The following is a 16923-nucleotide window of genomic DNA, read 5'->3' on the forward strand; positions in this document are numbered from 1 at the left end:
ACCGAGGATGGGGTTTATTTCAGCCTCTCCTACTTGCTTCGTTGTGGATTTTTTCTTTTTTGCCCACAGTGTAGGAGTCACTCAGCTATTTTTGTTTTTAGGGTTCCCCCCCGCCCAGAGAAAATTGTTCTGTATGCAGCTGTAGATCTGGTGTGTCTGTGGGAGGAGGTTGAGTTCAGGATCTGCCTTTTATTAATACCTTGAGGTGGAAACCACACACTCTTTAAAATAATAAGTGGAGGTTCAGCTGCTGGCCCTTCTTTCCAGGACTCAAAAGCATCACTCACCACAAGGATAACATATACCCTAATCTTTACCCACTGGAGAGTAACAAATAATGTGGGATATTCTGCCAATGGCACAAAATTTCAAGTTAATAAAGATAAGTCATAAAATCCTAATGTAGTCATGGGGTAGGATGAGGAAGATAACATGCATTTACAGAACAGAATGAAGAGAAGTGACATGTTAGATTTTTCAGCATATTAAGTTACGAGTAGGGTATAGTTACAAAATTTTTGTGAAAAAGTTATCTATTGTCAGTTAATACAACCCTCTACGAAATGGTGAGGATAGCTGCCAAACAAATCCAAGTGACTCAGTAGTCTATGTTAACGCTCATTTATTTTGGACTGCAGACCTACTCTTGCCAACTCTTTATTACCAAGCAGCTGAGGTCCAGTTTTGCAGTTATGGGAAATGGACAAACCTGAGCCATCAGTTATGAGGCAACACGCCTTCAACTGTACTATCAAATAATTTATAGACTAGCACATGTTTTCAGGAATATTGGTTTCATTGAGACTTTAATTATGGTCCAAGAACTTTTATGGAAACTCAGTAAGATTTGCTTTAAAGAACTTTAAGGGTATGATTAGCAATACATAGAATGTTTGGATTAAAAAAAAAAAAAATTGAGACCTAACAGTACGTTCCCAGCGGGAACGTCAAGCTCTGAATACTGTGACTCAATGTTCAGAGGAATAGCTCTGAAATTTTCTTCTATAACGTAACAAAGACATTCAAACCTGAAAAGGCAACAAACTTGATTACAGGGCAAATTTAAGTACATAGTTTTCATTCTGTAAATGAATAACTTGTGAAACATTCCTAAAGTCAGTGGACAAAAGAGGAAAACCATTTATTTTTGTTCTACAATTCTGGGAAATAGGATTAGAAGTTCTAGGACTTTAGATGCTTGCGCTACAGCAAATATCTACTAAGGAAGTCATTTTTTAAAGTATTTATTCTCCAGGGTCATTAAAGAATTTTTTTTCTTTATTTAAAATATCTACCAATTGGAAAAGGAAACAGATACCAGGAAAATCTGGTTACATTCCCCCCCCACTCCCCCACTTGCCATTTTCTCATACACACTTTCAAAGTCATTTGAAAATAAGACCATTTCCTTTGCTGGGTCAATTATCTGATATAAATTAAGTAGACAGTGAATGTTTCTTGAACAGAAATTTTACATCAGTACCACTGTTACCTTTAGAGGATACAAAAACTACTGACCCAGGTAATGCAGGATTACAGTTTTAACAAAAAACCTGTGAGAGCCAATGAAAAAAATTTTAATTTTGATTGGTTTCCTTTATTATTACCACTGTCTGCCCACAAATTCTGCAGCTTGGATTCCTTTTCAAATCCTTCTAAGAGTCCACTTCATGAGTTACATATATACACACAGAATAAAACAAATATTGTAATTTTAAAAAATTAAGTCATTCTACATATTATAGGCTAGACAGTTCAATGTAATCAAAGGTTATAAACGCTCTGAAAAATATGATGGTAATGGATTTTAAAACTCAGATAACAAAGGTTTGCTAACTCCTGGTTCGCTTCAAGTATTACTGAGCTGTATTTTAAGTATATTCCTCAACTCCTGTTGCATTATTGAGCAGTAAAATATGTGAAGTATGAAACGTAGCATTGATGACGAATGTTTCAGAACATCAGGAATAAGATCAATGAAGAGCAAAGTGAATCTAGAACAAGGAAAGGAAAGGTACATTTATTAAAAATAAAAACAGTAGACAGTCTTTGATAACAAACAAAACCATTGAGAATCCAAACACGTCCAATATACATTGTAACAATGCACATATATTTAAAAAAAAACCATTAGTAATTTTTTTTAGAATTTTTTTAGAGGAAAAAAGTACTTTGGCTCTCCCCTGCTGGAGGTCTGCCCACAAACACAGCATGTGGGACCAAGCATCCGCTTTCAAGAGTTCTGTACAGCACAAAATTACAGTGTGTGCATTCATTCTGTGAACACACTGATTCTGAATAAAATCAGTTTCTGTAGGGATGATCCAAAACATAAGTCAGTAGCTCCATTTCATAAAAAATATTCAGAGGCTGCAAGAGCAGTGGCAACCATTTTTCCAAAATCTTCAGTTTTAACAAAAGGTACAGAATAAACTGCTAAATCTAGATGTTTTCACATTATTTCGCAGGAGTATCAAGTACTGTGTAAAAATTTATGTAAAATCTTAATTAAGCCAAAACTAGTGTCATTAAACTTTAGATCCAAGTTGTTCTTCACCCTTTTACCACGGCTGGTAAATCTTTTCTGCCTTTGTCCTGAATGTTTGTCAAACCAAAGAACTCTGAAAAAGAATATGCAATCCTGAAGGAACACAGTCCCAGAAATGTCACTGGAATTCAGTCCTAAGACACACACAGTTCCTGCTGGACGCTGGGCTGTGGGAGTTTATTATCGTCAGCCTTCTCGTGTCCTGGGGCATGACAAGTAGTCTTCTTTTTAAATAGCCGAAGACTCAATCGCAGCAAGTCATTGTCTACCACTGGAGCATTCGTGTAAGCTTGTTTTACAGTGCCCTAATTTGAAGAAAACAAAAACAAATTTTAAAAGATGTATGTTATTAGTTAACAGTAGGAAAGACAGGCAGGTTAACCTCTAACAAAAATAACAAAGCTGCAAGAAAAATTAATTTGGGATGGATATTTAAAAGCAAAATTAAGAAATGTGTTCAGATTCAAGGAATCTTAGAAAAGAAAGCAATCTTTAAAAGGGGACCTCTTGCTTAAAGTAGGAATCTTCAGCCATCCCTGACAGGTAATCAACTAGATTTTATTTCCAATGACAAAGCAAACAACAATCACTGCACATTCTTGAACACGTTGAAATAAAATCTCTTCTTTAGAGCTGCACACTAATTCAATCTTACTCTTCCATGACAACCTTTCAGTCCTCTGAAGAGAAGCACCGAACACTCCACACTCCTTTCTGGTCTGTTACTATCCCATAAAATGCGGGCTCTAGAAGTGAACAAATTCTCTAGAAGACAGCTGATCACTGCAGTGTAAGGAGAAACTACTACCTCCCTTCTGCTAAAATGTGTATCTCTATTTTTCTAACTTAAAGCTACATTAGCATTTTTGGAAGCTGTTGTCCTAAAATTTTGTTAAATGTTCTCCAACTATGTTCATAAATGAAATAAGGTGAGTTTTGACTATCGAGCCTTCTGCCATTTCTCTTCTTTCTAGGATCCTTAAAGGAACAGTGGTTCTTTGATCACATCTACACTAAAAAATATGTTGTGATACAGTAAATTGACTTTTTACGTGTAGTTCTGTGAGTTTAGACTTATGTATTAATTCACGTAACCATGACCACAATCAGAATAAAGTTTCATCATTCAGAAAACTCCCTTTGCTGTCCCTTTTTGTGTTCACACCCTCTGCCCAACTCTAACCCCTGACAACCAATGATAGGGTCTCTCTAATCGTTTTTGCCTTTTCCAGAACATCAAATAAATGGGATTATATACTGTATGATTTCTGACACATACTCCTGAGATTAATCCATGTCGTTAACAGTACTGACAGTTTGGTTATTTTTTATTAAAATTAGTAATCCGTTATATGGATATGCCCCAGTTTACCAGTTAGCTATGTATAGAACACTGGGGTGGTTTTCAGTTGTTGGAAATTATGAAAAGACCTGAGCTAAGCTTTTGTGGACAGGTTTTTATATGAACATAAGTTTTCATTCTTCTAAGGTAAATACCTAGCAATGGGATTACTGGGTCATATCTAACTTTACAAGAAACAACCAAACCGTTTTTCCAAAGTGGCTACAGCGTTCTGCATTCTCACCAGCAACACTGGCAGTTTCAAGCTCTGCATCCTCACCATGGGGTTTTTTGTTGTTTGGTTTTTAGCTATTAAAATAGATTCACAATGGTATCTAACTAAGTTTTAATCCGCATTCTCTAGTGGTTAATATTGTCAAACATCTTTTCTTGTGCTTATCCATATATATCCATTTATCCTCTTTGGTGAACTGTCCATTCAAGTCTTGCCCATTTAAAAAACACTGGATTGCCTGTTTTCTGTTAATTTTTGAGAGTTCTTTATATATTCTAAGTACCTAAGTCCTTTTTCCAAAAAGTGATTCCAAATATTTTCTTCCAGTATATGTCTTTTCATTCTCCGTCTCTTTCACAGAAGTTTAAAATTTTGATGAAGTATCTCAAAATAAAAACTTTAAACACACCCCATTTTTAAATCCCCCCCCCCCCCAGCTGACTAGTCATATTTGTGTGGGTTTATTTCTGGACTCTGTTCCATCGATCTAAGTGTCTCATCCCTGGCGCCAGTACCACATTATCTTGAGTATTGTGGCTTTATAGTAAGTCTTGGAATTGGGTACTCTGAGTCCTTCAACTTCATCTTTTTAAAAAATTTTGTGTATTCTTGTTGCTTTTGACTTACCACGTAGACTTTAGAATCAGTTTGTATCTACAAAACAAAAACACCTCCTGGGATTTTGCCGCACTGTGTTAAATCTGTAGATCCATTTGGGGAGAATCCTAATCTTAACTATATTGAGTCTTTCAATCCATGAACACGATGTATCTCTCCATTATTTAGGTTATCTTTGATTTTTTTTTTAAATCAGTGTTTTATAGTTCTTGGCACACAGAGCCTGTACATGTTTTGTTAGATTTATACCTAAGTACTTTTTTGGGGGGAGCCATGGTAAAATTTTTCCCCTTCATTTCATATTCCCAGGTACTTCTATACACTATCAGTATAAGGAAATACAATTGCTTTTTGCCTGCTTTGTAGCCTGTGGCCTTGTTAAACTTATAAAATCTAAGCATTTCTGATAAATTCCTTGCAACTTTTATGTAGGCAATCACGTTGTCTGTGAATAAATACAGTTTTACTTCTTCCTTTCCAATCTGTATGCCTTTTATTTCCTTTTCTTATTGAACTGGCAAGAACTTCCAGTAAATGCAGAGTAGGGGTAGTGAGAATAGGCATCCTTGCCGTGTTCCTGATCTCTCTGGGAAATCTTTCAAACTTTTACCATTAAATATGTTAGCTGTAGGTTTTTGTAGATGCCCTTCAAAAAGTAAAAGACTCTAATTCTAGCTTGCTAAGAATTCTTATTGTAAAGGAATGCTGAATTTTATCAAATGTTTTTCTGCACCAATTGATATGATGAGGTATTTTTTTCTTTTTGGTCTGTTACTGTGTAGATTACATTGAATGATTTTAGAATATTAAAACAGCCTTTCATTCAGAGGATAAATGGTTCTTGGTCCTGGTGTAGTCTTTTTTATATATTGCTGGATTTGATTTCCAAGTTTTGAGGATTTTTTTTATGACTATGTTCATGAGAGATATTGATCTGTAGTTTTCTTGTGATGTCTTTATCTAGTTTTGATATCCAAGTACTGCTGGCCTCATACAATGAGGTGGGAAGTATTCCTGTCTCTTCAATTTTCTGGAAGAAATTAGGTAGAACTGGTGTTTTTTCTAACTTAAATGTTTGACAGATTTTGGCCAGTGAAACCATCTGAGAGTGGAGAATTCTTTTCCAACAATAAAAACAAAACCAAATGAAACAGACACAGGACTATTCAGATTATCTATTACTTCTTGAGGAAGTTTTGGTGCTTGTGGCTTTTAGAGCAATTGATCCATTTCTTCTAAATTGTCAAACTTACGTGCATAGAGTTCTTTACAAAAATATTATCCTTTTACGTGCATAGAGTTCTTTACAATATTATCCTTTTACTATCTGTGAGACTTGTAGGGGATTATCAATATTTTTCATCTCTTCAGAACCAAATTTTGGGTTTTACTACTTCTGTTTTCCTATTAATTTATTTTTGGTATTCTTTCTTTCCTTTTGCTTGCTACAGGTTCTACACATTCTTTCAAAACTATAATATCAAATGAGAGTTAAACTCATTTAAAGCAACTAGGTGTTCTCTTCATATCCTTTACCTATCTCTTCTGATATATAGTAAAGAATGATTTTTAAAATACATATTATATTTAAAGACAATGCCAACCAATATGAGTTTATCGTCATACAACTTTCCTCAATGAATGGTCCTAGTCTGTACTTTTCTTTTATAGTTATACATTTTAAAGGTTTTTATTTTTCTTAGCATTTTTCATGAGATTCTCTAGCATCTGAAATTAATTTTTCTTCAGTTCTCTCTTCAGCTTTTGTGCAAATATTTTTAACCCTGAGCAATCAGAAAGCTCACAATGTTTTCTTTAGATGGATCATTTAAGACATTTATACTGTGCCACTCTAACTTTTTATAACGTGTCATGTGTTAGTTAATGGGCTGTGCCCTGTACTGAAGGATTACAAGGTTCTGACAACAGTGCTCAAGGAGAATTTTACAAGGGTATTTTTGGTTGTCACAATTTTTGAGAAGCATATGGCATATCAGAAGAGGAACCAGGGAACGTTACAAAATATTTTTTATAAAAAAGGGGGCAGGATTCTGGTGAGACTTCGAAATGTGTAGCCTTTCTCAAATGAAGTCCCCTACTTGAGCCAACAGAAAATGATGTGATGGATTATTTTTCAAATTCGATACTGAGGATGGAAGCAGTACCACTCTAGATACATAAAAGAGAAGGTGATTCATTACCTACATGCTTATTAGGGCTACCTGGGGTTTAATTCTCTTGGGAAAATTTCCAACTGAGAAAAGCTGCAAGGAGCAATGGGCACCTAAGCAACAGAATGCAGGGAACTAAGTAGTATACAAAGTACATGAAATGGGAGTGCAAAGAAGAATGACTGTAGCAACTCTGTCAAAAGTAGTTCTGAGAAAGGCCTTCAATCAAGGAAGACTTTAAGAACCTCCTATGCCCTATCTGTTTCCACTTTAATCTTTGGAGTTGAGTTCATCCCTTGCTTTTTCATGACTTTTTCTTTAATGAAGTACACTTTCTGCTAGCACTGTTTTCTTAATGTCCCCAGGTAAAAAGCTAATGAATATTTCTCTAATCTTTAAAAAGCCTAAGAGAGTTGGTTTTAAAAGTTAAGACATTTTCAATTTCTCATGATCAGATCTCTCCCAAATCTAAATTTCTATTTCTCTTATGTTTCAATTTCCTTTATTCTTCTCAAGTAAAAGCTTAAATATAATCACTTGTATTTATTTCCCTTTCTTCTGACCTGGTACATTCTCATAAACACTATTTCTTCTTATAAATATCCTTATCACTCTGTGTCTGGAAAATTTTTTCCCTGATCTTGTTTAGATAATGAAACGTACTAAAAATTTATCTTGAGAAACTCTTCACAAAAGAAAATATTTCACAGAAAGAGAATTTTAAACTCTTTATGCATCTAATTTTGAATAACAAATTGCTATTCACAAGACTAGGAAACCGAACTCATAAAAGCAGATGAGACCTTAATCTCACCTTAAAGCAATCAAATGAAAAAAAAAAAAATGCCATTCATATAATTCATACAATGCATACACTTCGCATTTTTTTTTTTTTTTCAAGGAAACAACAGTACCTTCTCATTTTTAACAAGCTGCTTCCGGATTGCTGAATCCCGTCTGAAGCATAACGCTTTACAACATGGTCCAAGATTACTAAGAAGACTTGCTCGCTCTTCCTTTCGTAGTAATGCAGCCATGTTGAGAGCCCCCAATTCATGTTCAAAAAGACTGTCTGCATCTTTCAATAAAAACAAACAGGCATTAAGTTTTCCTAAAATAGGAAAGTGTTACTGGCTGCTTCAATATTCCACATAGTCTATACTTTATCAAAGTTACCATAACAATGGTGAAAATTATAGGCAATATACATAATAGGCCACAAAACAAGTCTCAGTAAATTTAAGAGGACTGAAATCATATCCTGCATCTTTTCAGACCACAACAGTATAAAACTAGAAATTATAAGGGGAAAAAAACACGTGGAGGCTAAACAACATGTTACTAAAAACAACCAATGGGTCAACAAAGAAATGAAAGAGGAAAACAAAAAATACATGGAGATAATGAAAATAAAAACACAATAGTCCAATACCTTGGGGATACAGCAAAGGCAGTTTTCCTAGAGGTAACAAATGATTTCAGTAAAGTTGCAGGATACAAAATTAATATCCAGAAATCAGTTGCATTTTTATACACAATAACAAAGTTGCTTTCAAAACAGAATACAAAACACACACTTGCACATGTCCCTAGAAAGTATAACATGGTTAAACTTCCAGTTTCTTCGTGGTTTTGAAATGACTACCACATATTATTCAAGACTGTTTTAGTTGTACCTTTTCTTTTTTAAAAGTAAGTCTTCACCCAACATGGGGCTTGAACTCATGACCCTGAGAACAAGAGCTGTAGGCTCTACCAAATGGGCCAGCCAGGCACCCCTGTACTTGTTTTTAAATCTATCACACTAGACACAGAAAACCTAGACAGAAGCAATTTAAATTTCAGTATACACGTAAAATTTTTGGTTTTCAATCTTAGAATTTTTTTAAAAAATTACATATGGCATAGGGATATACTTTCTTCAGTACTGGGGCACTGAAACAGACCAAATGGGAAGGAAAAAATCAGTACCAATTATTTTACAAATACCTATTGAGTACATACTGTGTGCCAGGTACTCTTCTAGGCACTAGCATAATTAGTAAGAATGTCTAAGATCATTAGACAATGGATACAACAGTAGACGAAGTCCCATTCCTTAGGAAACTTATATTGAGCATCATGTATCAGTTCTCTCTTTCTCTAATAAAGCTATCACAGCAAAAAGTAGGAGAGATCTGATTGGTAAGCAACAATTAACTCCCTTTTACAATGTATGTCATTAAGTTAGGGCCAAACTGCATTTCTACAGTTAGCAAAGTCATAGGAGCAAATAGCTTCAGAGGTGGGTAAGACCTTAGGGGTTTTGTTCCATCATTTTATACCCACAGGAGTTATTTGCTTAAGGTCACAGAGCCAACCAAACACGGTAAAAAGAGTGGGGCAGGAATCCAAGAGTTTGGTCATTTGTCAAGTTAATATACATTCACAGTTATAATTTGTTACATGTACATACATTCTATGTTCATTGGGACATGTCAAACAAAGAGTTTTATTGCTTATGCTAACAGTCAAAAAAAAAAAAAAACCCTGAAACAAAACAATTTTTTTCAATTTTGTATTAGTAAAAAGCTTTTTTTACCTAAACTTTTTTTACTCTCACAAACATGATATAAAATTAAATGTTGCTTTAATGTTTTATCTCCTTTCCTTTTTACTATTCAGTCATCCCCCTCCCATTAATAAAGTATTAGTAAGGTAGGAACCAGATAAAATAGAAAAAAAACTGTAGAATAGTGAAAAGTTGTTGCCATAAGGTCTCAAATCAATGTGATAAAATATTTTCAAACGAAATAGTAGCAGTCAGTATTTATTGAGTGCCATTAAATGTCAGGAATTGTTTTAAGTATTTTACTTATAATACCTCATTTGCTCCTCCTAACGATCTTATGAATTTGATGGTTTTATTCCCAGCTTACAAGTGGTGACACTAACACATAGAGATTAAATAATAGCTAATAAGTGGTGGGCCTGTTGAGGAATCCAGACCATCTGGTCTAGACACCAAGTTCTAAGTTTTTATCCCTTCGTTAAAGGCTCAACCTACACATTTGCATTTGGTTAGAACTCTGCATTTTCCAGGGGAAAGGGTTGCCAAGATACCCAGTTTACTTAGATATGAAAAATATCTAGTTCACTCTTCCAGGCTCTGCTTTGTTTAGTTTTGGGAACACCACTGAGGGCTCTGACATTTGAACCTACCTGTTAAAAAGTAATTACGGTAAGAAAGCTCATTTGTGCTATTTTTGTAACTTTTCTGTGGGTTTTAATTTTCATGGTCAAAATTCCTTTCTAAAATTTCAAAGAAGATTTAAATAAAGAACCTAAGTGAGTCCTCAAAACAAAAACAAAAACCCAGTTCTTATATGGTAAGTGCTGCATGAGAACAGAACAGCACCCTTTGCAAAGGCACTTAATTAAGTTATAGCAGACACTGCACAAAGTAGAATGCAATTACCTTTGGGTTTTTCTAAAAGTCTCTGACATGTTTCTTTGACTTTGGTAAAGAGTTCAGAACCTGCCAACTTTTTAGAAATCCCAACTCTGAGCATAACAGCTCCAGGTGTGAATTTTAACAGTGCAGCCCCAGGCTCTCGTGGTTCTTTTGGATGCTTTGGCATAAGACCAGACCAATCCACATCTATCACATCTAATGGATCTGTAAAAAGTTAAGAACAGGATTTTTTTTTTTTTTTTTACACCAAGAAATAGCATTGTTGTTATCTTTAGAGAAACAGAAATTGCAAAACACAGACAGCATTAAATAACAAGTCCTTTGAATCAAAAATGTCCTATTCTTAAAACGAAAGCTTTCCTATAGAGACTAATACTTAGAATCTAAGGACCTTTACAATAAAAAACCTCACCAAAAGAAAACAGGCAAGCACTCAAAAACCCAAACGCATTCCTATAAGTAACTCAGGCAGTGGCTATTAATACGGAGAACAAATAATCCATCCACTGACAAGGAACAATTGAAAAAATTAACAAAGTAATATTCTATTTAGAAGTACCTAATGGCATATCATAAAAAAGATAATCATACATACCTTTTACATTAGTAGAAAAAATTGTGATATATATAAAAAATTAAGTCAAAATAAAAGTTTAATATTTTACATACCCAGACAAAGCAAAGACCCTCACAATGATTTAAAAAAAAAAGGTTATAACAATCAGACTAACTGGGATGACTCAACAGGAACATCAATGGGTGTTGCTTCATGGTGCAGTCACTAGAATAAGCTCTGGCAACGCATAAAGTATACTATAAGGGAAAATAATTCCTGAGTTCAGAAAATTGATAGAAGTATATAGGTACTGTTTAAATATAATTTCAACGATTCTAAATTTTTGAATGATTGTTTCAAAAGCTGGCTTGTGGCACCACAATTTTGAAGCTCTGTACCATATATCTACCATCTAGAACACTGCCAGGCAATCAGTATTTGGTTAGATTCCAGGTCACAGAATATGCATCTTAACCTGCAGAATGGAAATCTTAGAATTTGGCTACTTTAAATGGGACTCTTTCCAATTTATGGGCACTGTCTACTTAAAAATGAGCAGAACATATAGACTATAATTTTCATTTTATTGGCCTTTCAGTCTTAAACATAAAGGGAAAAATTCTAATTGCTTTTCATTAATTCGCACAGCATGAAAGTGAACAAAAAATACCTTAATACCATAAATCAGATAATTTTTATGTTCAACCACCCTTGTAAATGATTACCTGGCATCTTCTCCTCATCCTGTTGGTCTTCCCTCTTTTCAGCATCACCTGCTAGAATTTCATCTAGTTCATCATCACTGATCGGCTCATATCCTTCTCCAGCACCAGATCCTAATGAATGTGCATCATCTAGCTTGGATTCGTCATCTCCTGCTTTGGAAAGATTAATTTCATGTCAAAGAGCACGTCTAAGGGACATCTAAGTGAAACCAAAGAGGAAACACTAAAAATACCTGAAAAATATTTTTTTCCTTAGAAAACTATGTTTCTTAATTATTCAAAATACTTGACAATTCAAAAAGAAAAAAATAAAACTGAATTAAATTTAATTTTAATGGCAAGAACACAGTATGAACAGCAATATCGAAACAAGTTATAAGATTACAATTAAAATGTAACAAAAGGTACCACTAACTTACTAATGTTGCTTGTGTGCATTAATCTTTTATAATAAAACTTCAAGTAAATCCAAATTTACTAACTTCAATAAACTCATTAACTTAAACGACTTGCAAGCTTATTAATAACATTTATTTGAAACTTAAATCTTAGTTCATAACATTTAGCTCATGATACGAAGCTGTTTACAGCAGGGAGGTAAAAATGTAAAAGTGCCATTAATCCTCTCCCTACCTCCCAATTCATCTTTCCTATCCCAACACAATTTTAAAAGAATGTTGTAATATAATTTAAAAATATTTTGTTGGCACCACTAGCATACAGTTTATTTATCTTACCAGTTTTTCTCAACCACGTAGGCTAAGCTTTGTCACCTGGTGAGTTAGCTGTGAACTTAAAATTATCCTAAAACTACAGAGTATGTTTAAGATTTCTAATCAGCAGTTATCCACACACTTTAGCGAGTTTACAACACTAGTTATCAAAATGCAACCCTATGCTTTACAGGTATAAATTTGCAGCAAATAAAATATAATAATCTATGAGATGTTTCTAGTCATCCTATAATTTTCTATTCTATTAAATTCTATAATAATGTCCTTAGGCCTCCACCAATTCGCTTCTAAGGTGACCAACTTTAATGACTTCATTGTACAAATATATGTCTAAACATAAATGCAGATAATAGGGCAAACATCTACCAGGCAATGGGAAGAGAGGGTACACAGATGGCTGGAGCATAGTGCCTTCAGAGAATATTTTGTTTCCTATATAATCTGAAAGGAATGGAGCAGGGTAACAGACAAAAATGTGTGGCACTCACCTTCCACACTCTCAGTTCTCTCAGCTTTGTTTAGATCTTCAAATCCCTGCACAGATCCTAGATCTTTATCCATTTTTTCTTTATCCGAAGCAAGAGAGTCTCGGGAAGTGCCTTCTAGGTCTCTTTCATGTTCACTTTCCAGTTTTGCTTCACTGCGTTTAACAGACTCTATTTGAGAAGAACTCTCAAAAGTTCTGTCTCTTTCTCTGTCCCTGTCCCTTTCCATAGAATCAGGAATTAGTCTCTCTCTTTCCCTGTCCAAATCTCTCCTTTTGTCTCGTTCTCTCTCTCGTTCCCGCAATCTATCTCGGTCCCTGTTCCGTGGCCAATCTTTATCGGCATCTCGGTCCCATTCTCTCTGTCTTGTATCTCTCCTCTCTCTGTCCCGCTCTCTATCATGCTCATATCGATCACGTTCTTGAAGCCTATCTCTGCTATCGAACGACCCGGATCTTGAATGGACCTGTCGATCCGATTCGGGAGAACTTCTTCTCGAACTATGGCTCCTTGAGTCCTGGCGATCTAAAACAAAGAGTTAACACATGAGAAGATAAAAAATGCTTCACTGTTGCTATGCATGTGGCAAGCACTGCTTAAGTCAAATCACTGTGCTATACAACACCTCAAATTAATGTAACATTGTGTGTCAACTATACTTCAGTGGGAAGAAAGAAAAAGAAAGAAAAAGTTTCATCTTAGGGTCCTTTAAAGCTTACAATTTGATATTTCTATATTCCCAATTATTCAAGGAACTCATTTTAAGGAAAAATTGATCTCTCTCCATTAAAGTGCTAATTAAAATAGGTAAAAGACGGGGCGCCTGGGTGGCTCAGTCGTTAAGCATCTGCCTTCGGCTCAGGTCATGATCCCTGGGTCCTGGGATCAAGCCCCGTGTCGGGCTTCCCGCTCTGCGGGAAGCCTGCTTCTCCCTCTCCCACTCCCCCTGCTTGTGTTCCCTCTCTCGCTGTGTCTCTCTCTCTCTGTCAAATAAATAAACAAAAAATCTTAAAAAAAAAAAAATAGGTAAAAGACATGGAAACATGTTTATTTCCACTATAACCACAAAATATCTTCCAAGAAATACATATATAAAATGGTAAGCGTTAACAGAACTGATCACTTCATTATCTGATCTCTTCCTATGCCCTACCTTATTTTCTGTGGTCAAAAGAACAAGCACTGGCTGCAGGAAGAAGAGCAGGAAGGTTACAAATTTTAGGCATCAATAAGGGATTTGAATACATAAGCCCTTCCACCAAGATACACTAACATCCTGATATTAAACTGATGGACGTCACTCAGTCTCTCCATTATAAGGTTGGTATTAATGGTAACATTTTGGTGGCATGGTTAAGCTTTTAAGCTCCTTAAACTTTAAGGCAGTGTATATCATAACCAACACAGCATTTACTTTATAATTTGTATAAAATATAAAACTGTATAAAATATGATAAGACAGGAAACACTTGGTTAGATTATAATTCAATTTTATTACCTGAAGAAGTACTTCGACTGGGTTCTCCACGCTTTAACTGATCAATCCTAGATTTTCTCTCTCCTGTGATTTCCAGACTTTTTGTTTTCTCTCTATCTCTTGAGCCACTATGCAGTACTCTCTTTCGACCACTCTGGTCATCTCCACTTCGATGGGCAGAATCATTGGATGGGGAACGGAGACGACCCGACGTATGACTACGATTACTCCGATTGCTCCCAAGGCTGCTACTCCTCTTTTGATCCACTGGCTTGCGATGCGGTGCGTCTTCTATAGTAACGTGAGGTGCCTCTACTTTTTCCGCTCGTGCTCTATGGCACTTTCTATGCGAGTCTTCGTTGGCGGTACCAGTGGGGGTGGCAGAGGAGGCAATGGCGGTGGTCGATGTGAAGCTGGCGGCAGCGGACGTGGCGAGAGGAGCCGGGCCAGTGGTACTGGCAGCAGTGGCCGCAGGAGGAGGAGGAGGAGGAAGAGAAGACGGAGAAGGAGTCCTCGCAGGAGTAGCAGCCGTGGCGGCGTGCTCCGGTTCTGCCCCCTCCGCCCGCTCAGGCACATCCTCATCAGACCAGTCACTGAACGCCGTATCTTCTTTTTTCTGAGAATCCTCTAGACTGCCATCCTTACTGTTGGAAATTTCAACCAGCTCCTCTTTGGTTGTTATTGGGGGAGTCCGTGGGCCTCGCTTCTTCTTACTCTGCAGGGCTGCTTCTTCATCAGAAATATCAGAATCGCCTTTGGATTTTTTACGTTTTTTTTCAATACTTTTCTTCTTCTGTCCTTTTTTTGGTGAAAATACTTGACCATCTTCAGATGCTGTCTCTGTGTTACCCCTCTCTATCCCAACATCATCCTCTTTCTTTTTCTTCATTGGTTTCTTTTGAATTTTTGCTTTTTTCTTGTTCTCATCATGAGCTCGATCAGATGTGTCTCGATCATCAGACGGGTGGTGTCCTATCATGTCTTGTGCACGAGTTCTTGAGCTTTCCATGATTTCTGTCTGTTCTCTCTGCTTATCTATAGAAGAAACTTTCTCTTTGAGCTCTTGCTCTTCATACCGCCTTGAACTCTCTTTTCTTTCTAGTTTACGATCTTCCTCTTTCCATCTACCCTGCCTGTCTTCTGTAAGGTGTGACGGACTGAGAGAACGAGACTCTTGAGGTCGTACAACCTGGCTCAAGAGTCTATGTTTTTCATCTATACAAAAAGATGAAAGTAATCACACTTTCACCAGGTAAACAACATTGCATGTTACACAGAAAAAATAATAACCTAACCTCTCACTTTTCATTTTAAAACTTTAAAAATGGCAATAATTTTACTCAAGACATGGCTTTATTACAAAGAGTAGGAAATGACAGTGCCAGTACGATAAAGTAACTGTATTTCTAGCATATACTTTAGTCACATGAGATATTCAGAGGCAGCAGAGTAAGAAAAATTTTAAATCTTACTTCATCATTTTCTACTAATGCCAAAGAATGGTCTCATGGCTATAAAGGGACGTGGACATAGAAACAGAAAATATTCTGCTTACTTTTATCATCTCCGCTGTTGTACGCATCACTGTCAGGAGAATGTTCTCGCCGGCGCTTAGGTGACTGACGAGGGCTAGGACTCCCTTCATTTCTATAGCGTTTCCTAAGTTGGACAAATATAACTTATAAACTTCCAAGGGATGAAAAAGCAATTTCTTTACTAGTTTTTAGTATTATTTCTTTCTATGACTAGAATATAAAATTGTAAGAGAGCAATATTGTCAGAGCTATATCATACAAAAGGTATTCAGTATCTTTAATAAAATTCTTCACTTTGTTAAGACACACAATTGTGGACTTAAAAATACATGGCGGGCGCCTGGGTGGCTCAGTTGGTTGAGCGACTGCCTTCGGCTCAGGTCATGATCCTGGAGTCCCAGGATCGAGTCCCACATCGGGCTCCCTGCTCAGCAGGGAGTCTGCTTCTCCCTCTGACCCTCCCCCCTCTCATGTGCTCTCTCTCTCATTCTGTCTCTCAAATAAATGAATAAAATCTTTAAAAAAAAAAAAAAAAAAAATACATGGCAATAGGTCTTGCTTCATTAAATCACCAGATTTAATTACTACAAGATGGTAACATACAACAGAGGCATTAATATATTAATGTACCCTTTACTAAAACTTAACTCATTAATTTTACATTTTTATGATAAAGAAGTACTTTATGTTGGGAAGCCAAATGAGAAAATTTAGTATTTGCTTTGGAGTTAAAAAGACATGAATTTAAATTAGTTATATCATAAGCCCAGTGCCAGTCATGTTGTGGGTATACTGGAAAAATTGGTTCCTTACCTCTTCTTAGAACTAAATCACTTGCTTGGTGGCAAATTAATAAAATAATTCATATGTTCACTATATTTCTTGTTCTAAGTGACTAGTCATTTCTATCTCTGGTACTTAAATTATCCTAGTGTTTTCCTATTTTCTCATTAAATTTTGGCCACTTTTTTTTTTTTAATTAACATTGTTTATAAATACTATGGTCAAAAGTGGCAAAAACACTGCAGCACACCTATCTCCTT

The 16923-nt window shown here is 35.8% G+C and overlaps 1 protein-coding gene across 4 annotated transcripts in view; it reads right to left on the reverse strand.

Moving 5' to 3' along the window:
- Positions 1-1258: 1258 nt before the first annotated feature.
- The window catches only part of ZC3H13 (zinc finger CCCH-type containing 13), a 92328-nt gene continuing 76663 nt past the window's right edge, over positions 1259-16923 (reverse strand). For 2 of the 4 annotated variants that reach the window (XM_044913552.1, XM_044913550.1), the window contains 7 exons: positions 15901-16004; positions 14367-15560; positions 12872-13393; positions 11650-11799; positions 10372-10572; positions 7829-7992; positions 1259-2853 (listed from right to left, as the gene is read on the reverse strand). In XM_044913552.1, the coding sequence (XP_044769487.1) occupies positions 2683-2853; positions 7829-7992; positions 10372-10572; positions 11650-11799; positions 12872-13393; positions 14367-15560; positions 15901-16004 (2506 nt within the window). In that variant the 3' untranslated portion in view covers positions 1259-2682. Of the gene's footprint in view, positions 2854-7828; positions 7993-10371; positions 10573-11649; positions 11803-12871; positions 13394-14366; positions 15561-15900; positions 16005-16923 lie in introns of all 4 variants that reach the window. The other 2 variants (XM_044913551.1, XM_044913549.1) reach the window with 1 other exon arrangement.

The sequence above is a fragment of the Neomonachus schauinslandi genome, chromosome 3 (assembly GCF_002201575.2).
Source record: "Neomonachus schauinslandi chromosome 3, ASM220157v2, whole genome shotgun sequence".
Classification (NCBI taxonomy): domain Eukaryota; kingdom Metazoa; phylum Chordata; class Mammalia; order Carnivora; family Phocidae; genus Neomonachus; species Neomonachus schauinslandi.